Consider the following 8,951-nt stretch of genomic DNA (forward strand, 5'->3'; position numbering starts at 1 on the left):
TGAACTGTTTTTTTTTACCAATATTTTAATTTATGTGACAAAATACAGCCACTATGTAGCACATTTCATCAAAATTTGTAAAAGAAAAAAAAGCTTAGTTGAGGAAGTTGAGGCGCATTTTGTCATCCTCATCCAAGTCCACCATTTGCTCAAGTTGGTCCACTACTTCCTTCACGTCTTGCAACCTCCATTTCATATTTGTCCATCTGCCCCGATACAAAACTTTTCAATACAAAACTTTTCAATTTAGTTTGCATATCCATTGTTGTCCATACAACGACCATCATTTTTGAGTGAAATGAAGACCTTTTCCTATTCTTTTCCTATTCTTTAGTTGTGTCAGGTTTCTGGATGCTTATTAGTTAGCGTGATATGAACCAAGAGAAGATGTGAAAAAAATGTTGTTAAAATTATTAAAAGATATTTCAATTCATGCCATATTGAAGAAGAATGAAGCTTTGTTGTTATAAATTTTGGGTGGAAGAAGAATGAAAATGTTGACTAATCTGACTAACATTGAACTTGGTAAAATGAAATGGTTGAATAATTGAAAAATGAGATTATTCAGGAATACACATTGAATGCTAAGATTACGCATTGAGTTTCTGGTAGTAGATCCATAATCAAAAAAGTGTTTGTGATTGTTCCAGAAGAAATAAAACAAAAGATACGGTAGAGATAGGACATTTATTGTATGAGGTCTACCCAATGCTAGATGCAGAGGTGCATAATAGATCGATATGAACATNGCTAAGATTACGCATTGAGTTTCTGATAGTAGATCCATAATCAAAAAAGTGTTTGTGATTGTTCCAGAAGAAATGAAACAAAAGATACGGTAGAGCTAGGACAGTTATTGTATGAGGTCTACCCAATGCTAGATGCAGAGGCGCATAATAGATCGATATGAACATCATGAGCTGTCCCGTAATAAAACCTGTTGTTGCTGATACTTTCTTCTCGGTTCCTTCTTCCATAACCCGAGCTCGGAGAAGGAAGAGATAAGAGGGCCCTATGGAGAATGTGGTCAGAAATCCATAATAGAGTCCGACCACAACGACCGAATTGATTATCTTCATGCATAAGGATACTAGATTACCTAGTATAAAAGATTTTAAAATCATCACAAACCTCCCTTTTTCTTTTCTATTGCAATTTCTGGATTATTATATATATGATAATTTTTTCACTTTCCATATATATAGAAATAGAAACAGATAGACTAGAAACGACATCTCTTATCTCAATGACACCACAGGGATATTAAATGAATGGAATTGGGATATGGATGGAATATAATGAAATAGAGCCACTTTGAGGTTCTCTATGAAATGAGGCATGGAACGGAGCCACTACGAAGAAGTTCCGGGAGTTACGAAGGAAACCTCGAGCTCATATTGGTCATGAATTTTGGGTGGGTTACAATTTAGAGTAATTTAGAGTCATTGAATTTTATTAATAGTGGTTAATTATAGCCATAAATTATGAAGTTAGAACTCTGGAAAACTTCATGAAGGTTAAGAGTTTTCATTTTGAGGGTATATAAAGCCAGATATGTTGTATTTGTAAATAGATTTGGAAAATGTAGTAAAAGGTTAAGAGTTTTCATTTTGAGGCTATATAAAGCGTGGTATGTTGTATTTGTAAATAGATTTGAAAAATGTAGTAAAAGAAGCATTTGTGCTTTCTTCATTCAACTAAGTTTGTGCTTTCTATGTAGTTTAGGTTGCATGTAGAACCATTCAAGCTCGACATGTTCAATCTTGCTTGTGGAGTGATTCGAATCTTAAACAAGTGTTCTTGCTTTGAAATATTTGATTAACAAGAATTATTCAAGATAAACATGATTGATCTTGCTTGTGGAGTGATTTGAATTTCAAACAAGTGTTCTTTTCTTGAGATATTCGATCAACAAGGTAATCCGAATCTTACTCCCCTTGTAGTGATTTCTATATCATGGCGTTTCCAGAATATCCTCTTCCAACGACTCCCTTGGAGCATTGATTGATGGTAGTTCTAGAATGTAATACTTCTTTGAACCTAATCGAACATCCTCTTCTGCATGCTCGAAAGCATTTGATGCCATCTTTGTACGGGCTTCTGCTCCCAATTATGTGCCACGATCTTTGTCGAACACTAGGTCAAACTAACGCGGGAATGGTTTGTTTCGCATGCCTTCTGCATTTGGATGACCAGGAAAAAAAAAAAAACTAAACATTAATAGTGTGTTAGAACAGTAATTTAAATTTGAATTTAGAACGATATTTTAAGTTTGAATTAGCAATCTTACCCTATCTCATGCATAGAATACCTCGTTCTCCGCCTCAATGCACTTGAAATCTTCTTTCCACCCACTATATGCAGGTTCGAGCATCTCGACAATTGCTGTGTACTGTTTCTTGAAACTCCTGACTTTACAATATATAGTCGGTGCCCCTTTCAAATTGCAACCCAGTAGCATCTATTCCATCACGTTCTAGCTGCGCGGTAGATTGTTTGATCTCCAACCCACTTTTACTAAAACAACAAATGACTCAACAAGCTTTGCATCCTCTATATTCGTCCACAAGTGTTTTTTTGTTTTTTTTTTATTACCTATCTTGTTTGCATATATACATTATCAAGAACTAATGTTAGGTGTTGTAATGATTGTGATTATGGTTTTCAATCCTTCGATTTTACGATTAAAAAAGTTGACCCAGAATCATTCCATAAGTGTTTTTTATTATGAGGATAATTATTAAGATGCACCCAAAATCACATTCGTCCATAAGTGTTTTTTGTTTTTTTTTAATACCTATGTTGGGTGCATCTTAGTTCGTGCTCGGAGTCTAGTCTACTTTATTGGTTTTTAGTTTATTTCAGATGGATTTTTTATAGGATTTTTCGGATTCACTCTACAAGGCATTTCAGAGGAAGAATTCTATAATTGAGTATACTTCAATTAGTAAGTAACGATGAATTGGGAGTTTAATTTCAAACATTCCGATTAGATTAACAGCGTGGGAGGAGTTTCTTCGCTCATTCATTCTTGAAAATAAGAGATTCGATTTCGATAAATTGAGTAACAATGGAATTGATCTAGAAGAATTGCTCCACGTTACTTATTTATGAACATTATATGCATGCCTACTTATATGACTACGCTCCCGATCTCAAACACAATCCTCTCTACTAAAAACTCGGAGCCCATGCATGAAAATATGGTAATTCTAAAATAAAATTGATTGATTAAATTTAAATTATAATTAATAAAAAATAATTAAATATCCTATATATATTATTCATAAATAAAAATTATTATAATATTCAAAGAAAAAATATATATATCTTTAAATATAAGTGATACTAAATACTTATAATTAAAATTTTATATAAATTTATTATGAGGATAATTATTTAGATGGACCCAAAATAAACTAAAATATATAAAATTTAAGGTACATAAATAAATATTTAATTAGTTAAAGTTGTTTTTTTTTGGTGATTTATTAAAAATAAAATAATTAACCACAATTAATTAAAATTAAATACTATATTTAAAAATGTTTTTGGTGATTTATTAAAACTATAATTATTAACCCCAATTAATTAAAATTAAATACTATAATAAAATTTAAATAAAAATTTAATTAGTTAAAGTTGTTTTCAGTGATATAAAAAAAAAAAAAAAAAAAAAAAAAAAAAAAAAAAAANGCCTCATTACCAGTCGGGACTGTGGCGGTACGACATTTGAAATCAGGGTTTTGCTCTACCATGCTCATCCGGAGGTTTCATCGAGCAGCGACATGGGCGACGCCTCTGTTGCGAGACAAAACTGTAAGTTTTCGAACTTGTTTTTTCTCTTCGTTTGTCTTCTCGAATCTTTGAATGCTTGGATTTCCTGTTTTATGGTTTATCTGTTCGTTAATTGTCTTCATATGCATTACCATTTTCTGATTGAATCGGAAACAGGAAGTTCTTAGTTTCTCTTTATTTCTGCTTATATTATGATTGTTTTTTATGTATTCAACAAACGGCTAATGGAAGGAAGAACTAGGTACCCCTTTTTTAACTTTCCGTATTGCGGTTCTTGCATCAGGATTTTTCGGATTACAATCATCTGTTAGTTCTCCTTTGGTCCTGTTATGCTTAAATTCTCTGTTTTGTGTTATTTGTGAATAATGAACTGTGGTTAAAAGCTCTCCCCATCACTTATTTCTAATTTTTCTATAGTATGCAATCCATGATTTACCCAGAACTATGCCTTTTTTGGTCTAGTCTGATTTTGGAACGTCAAGACATTGGTTGGATATGTTTATAGAAGAATTGCGCATTAACTTCCTGTATACTATATAAACGTACGTTAACTTGTTTCAAACTTCTTTTAAGGAATCTTAATTTATCAATATATGAGCACACAGGTAGGACAAATCATGGAGCTTGGAGTCAACAAGCTGCAAATTGGGAACTCTTCTTACTGCACAATGTTACAAAATCAAATGTCTAAACGTTTTGCTGATAAAGATATGACAGATAAGGTATCTGAGATTAAAACAAAATTGTTTATGCATAGAAAGTATGACGTATTCTTAAGTCTTTTGATGCTGCAACAGAGTAAAATTAGTTTTGTTGATATTTTAAAGGTTAACCTTTTCTTTTCTTCTTTTGGTATAACTGTCTTAGCTCTCTCTATTTATATTTCACTATTTGGCGGCAGAAATGATATTAAGGTTGATGAATTATATTTTATTGAAGGGTTTGAAAAAGGAAGAGAGTCCTATTATCTTTGTCACAATTAGGGTTTAGGATGATAAAGTAGTGCTGGGTCCTTACTTCTCAAGTTTTTATGCTCTTAAATCTTTCTTGTAGTTGTCAGTTTCTTCTACCATTGTGCATTATATCTTGACTTACAAAATGTACTTTCTTTCTTTATTTTCGTTTGTTTCTGTTATTCTGTCAAACATTCCACATATTTGATATGCCTCGAGTACTAAAATAGAGTAATAATGATTATGGAAATTACCCTAAATGTATATGCTGGTAATTTAGTTTACTCTTGAATTGTCTACCAATGATCCAGGATGTTAACAATAGTAAACCTTTGTACCAGACTTCAGAGCGAAATATTGGAGACATTAGAAAGCACCAAATTGGGGAAAACGTTTCACGGAAGGACAAAATTAACTTTCTTGTAAATACTGTAAGTATCAGTGGGAAAATATCTTCCCTCTTTCTTCTTTCTTTTTTTGGGGGGTGGGGGTGGTTGGTAGTCAATTGAGTCTTCTCAAAATCATGTATAGGTGTATTTTCATTTGATGGGTGGCTATTATATTTTCTGAATAAGTAATAGTCTAATTCCAAAAAGAAAAAAAAAAAAGAAAAAAAAAAAAAAGAAAAAAGAAAGACACTTCAAATAATCAAATGCTAAAACTGATTGCTTTGATAATAGTTGCATAAACCAAACACTAATTGACGAGTCTTTTTGTTTCCTATCAAAAGTAATATCAAGATGCCTTTCGCAAGTCCTATTTCCTTCTGTCATTTAATTTATTTACTTCTATAATATATATTGCTTTTTATTCACATTGGGTAAGAAAGCATCAAGAAGTGGTAAACATGAATTTCAGCGAGCTATGATTGTATCTAGATTGTTTGCTCATAACAACTAGAGGGATATTAAAGGTGCTTTGGAAGATCATTTTGAAGTCTCTGTTTTGTTTAATTCTTTCATGGCTGACAAGACTTTACTCAAACTTGATGATGGTAACTCTCCATTGGTTTTAAATCCCACCGGAAATTGGAAGCTCTGTTGTGATTTTCATTTGCTTATCAAGAAGTGGTCTAGAGATAAGCACGCTCATCTTAATTTCATTGAAAGGTATGGTGGGTGGATCACAATCAAGAACTTACCTCAACTTGTTGGGAACACAATATCTTTGATGCTGTTAAAAATTACTAACACTTAATATATTGGATTTTACTAAGATGGACATGGAAGTCAAAAGGAATTTGTGTGAGTTTTTCCTGACTACTACTGGAATTAATGATAGGAACAGAGGAAATGTGTTTCTTAGATTAGGAGGTGGATTTTTTGATGTCCCAGGGAATGGAGTTTGTATGAGTCTCAATTTTTAGTTATTCCTATGTTTTCTAATCATGTACCTTTCGACAGGAGATGAAGTTATAGTCATAAAACTTTGAATAAGCTTAAGTGATATTGTAGTTTACCTCAGTGATGCTCAGGGTAACAAAATGGCCAAGGTACTCGGAGGTAGTAGGAACCCGAGATGAAGAGATAATTTTAGTCGTAACTACATCATTCCCAATAGTTGGCAACATATTAGACGTTTCATTTCGAGCTTTAGGGCCATTTAAAGACATGGAGTTTCTGAGATATTCAGAAATGGATTTGTACATTCCTCAGACATGGAAGCTTGCTGATCTGTTGACTGAAATAGGGAGTTGAAGGCATTTGCATAGAAATCTTCGAACTATTAGATCATCCAATGTATAGTATAGTAATTGGGCTGAATATCTAATTTAAATTGACATCTGACTCATCATCTGAATCAGTGAAAGGAACTGCATTGGAAGATGAATGATCATTCGATGACTTTAAAATATCATGAGAAAATTTGGAACTACCTAGACCATTGTCGTATTCAATCAATACTGATGGGGTATTTTTCTTCAATCTTCTTCCTGGGATAACCTCCTGCTTTTCTAAATGAATCAAAGGGATTGAAGATATTTTCAAAGAACATTTGGTCCGAAGGTACAATATCTTCATTGAATGTGAATGAGATGGGTCTGCAGAATACAAAGGGGTTGAAGATTTTTGCCCTGCATAGAATTTTGAATAGGTTACATTAAAACAATCATTTACTTTCTTATTGCTCAAAATTTCTAAAGATTCAAAGACAGTAGGTACTCATCAGTTTTTGCATTGTTTGATAGACTTCCTCATTTTATGCCTTCGTTACATGGGAAGATTGGAGGATTGGTCAGGTTGATCTATTAAGAGTGGGCCCACAGGAATTTCCTCAAGAGGCGCGAGTAAAGGCTCCAAAGGATTCGATAAAGAGCAATTGAACATATCCTTCTCATTTAGACCTTGATTACAAAATGCAACATCCCCCCGACTCATTTAAGACTATCTTCTAACTCATTGAAGGCAGCCTTCACATGAAGATCACTATCATTAAATGCAACATTCCCTGACTCATTTAAAACCACATTTTCTGATCCAACTAACCTATGAACTGGTGAGTTTAAAATTTCTTCCTTGGTCATGGTGGTGACGGCTTTATCTTCCATAAATTGCTCTATCCTATTTAAATCCAATGAATTTGAAAAGTCATTTAAAGATAATTCACGGTTGATGATATTAGGAGGTTCTAAAGGAGAAGCATCCGAAGGGAAATGCCTCCTTTTTTCATATCCTTGATCACAATGGTTGCATGAAAGAAAACCACTTAGGTTTTTCTTAACTTCAATACAAGCTCGTTGAAATCAATCAAATTTAGAATATTAGAAGAAATGCGAGTAAGGCCCCTGAAATACTCTCCAATTGCTTCAATCGTACTTCGTCTCCAATATATTCAAGGTAAGTTGTTGATAGAAATCCAACCTCCATACCCTTCAATAAGCTCCGGATGAGAGTGCTTCTTTTGTGACAGTTTTTCAATTTTCAATAGCAAGTTTCCATAAAATCTCCATTTTCCATCACTAATGTTTCCTTGGTTTCCTTCCATTTATTATGAACAAGCAATTTGGAGACAACAAAACGCTCACTGAAATTATATGTATCACTTCTTTTGCTTCTCTCACCCAAAATGATGGTTCAATCAAGTTGTCAATACAAGAAATCCCTGCAAGCTGATTACTCTTTGGATTATTCCTCTGTTTCATCTCCACAAAGTGGTTATTCTTCAGATTATTCCTCTGATTTGACTTCACAGCCTCTGCAGATCTTCTGGTAAATGACTTTTCATTGATCTCTATCTTCATATAATGATCTTCGGGCATTGCCATATTAGGTAGTTGCATTTCGGGCTCACTGTTTTTACTCATGTTTCTTTAGGAAATCCCATAGCAATTCCCAGAAAATGACCCATCCATGTTTGGCAAAACCAGCGGACCTTGAACAATTTCCTTCCTCTTGAAGGTGGCCAAACCACACATCCAATGTGCTAACCTTGACTTTTCAGATTATTGCTAATGGAAAACCAAGAGGAGATTTATCTAGTTGTTATTCACGTCTTTTACAAAACACATTTTATCTTCAGACTAAATGCAAAAATACGTGTTATGAACACAACTCCTTACCTCCACAATTCAAAATCAATCTAATTATCTTGGAGGAAGGTGATTATGAGTATTCATGGAAGATTTTCTTTAGAATCGCTTAAGGATGGTCGTCATGCTTCAAGCCTTAGAAGTCCTTGGTCTAATGTTTCTAAGATTTAGAAAAAGGTTGAATCTTATGTCTCTTTTAAACTTGGAAAAGGTAATCAAATCTTTTTTTGGCAGGACAGAGACTGGAGGTATTTCTTTGCAGCATTTTCTTCCTCAATTTTTTGTTCTCTCTTCACCTCCTGATGGTTCTGTTTTTTTAGTTTTGGGATTCTATTCATCTTTCTTGATCTTTAATCTTTCAAAGGTTATTGAAAGACGATGTGATATTGGCTTTTCAATCGTTATTGGGTCCCCTGGATACTTCAATAGTAGATTCTGTTAGGTTATGGAGACTGATGCTTATTTCTGATGCTTATTTATAGCTTGGTCAACGGTTATATATATTTGGTAAAGCTATATCCGGTAAAGCTATATATGGTAAATAACTATATATAGTAGATGGTTAAATCGGGTAAAGCTATATATAGTAAATAGCTATATATAGTAGATGGTTAAATCTGGTAAAGCTATATATAGTAAACTGAACTATATATATATCCCGTCCGGTAGAG

The 8,951-nt window shown here is 33.3% G+C and overlaps 1 protein-coding gene across 2 annotated transcripts in view; it reads left to right on the forward strand.

Annotated features, from left to right (window-relative positions):
* Positions 1–3,702: 3,702 nt before the first annotated feature.
* The window catches only part of LOC111776379 (pentatricopeptide repeat-containing protein At4g18975, chloroplastic), a 14,560-nt gene continuing 9,311 nt past the window's right edge, over positions 3,703–8,951 (forward strand). Inside the window, exons 1-3 of one of the 2 annotated variants that reach the window (XM_023655811.1) lie at positions 3,703–3,819; positions 4,404–4,520; positions 5,063–5,182. In XM_023655811.1, coding sequence (XP_023511579.1) covers positions 3,757–3,819; positions 4,404–4,520; positions 5,063–5,182 — 300 coding nt within the window. In that variant the 5' untranslated portion in view covers positions 3,703–3,756. The remainder of the gene's footprint in view (positions 3,820–4,403; positions 4,521–5,062; positions 5,183–8,951) is intronic. The other variant, XM_023655812.1, reaches the window with a different exon arrangement.

This window comes from Cucurbita pepo, chromosome LG15 (assembly GCF_002806865.2).
Source record: "Cucurbita pepo subsp. pepo cultivar mu-cu-16 chromosome LG15, ASM280686v2, whole genome shotgun sequence".
In the NCBI taxonomy this organism is placed as follows: Eukaryota; Viridiplantae; Streptophyta; class Magnoliopsida; order Cucurbitales; family Cucurbitaceae; genus Cucurbita; species Cucurbita pepo.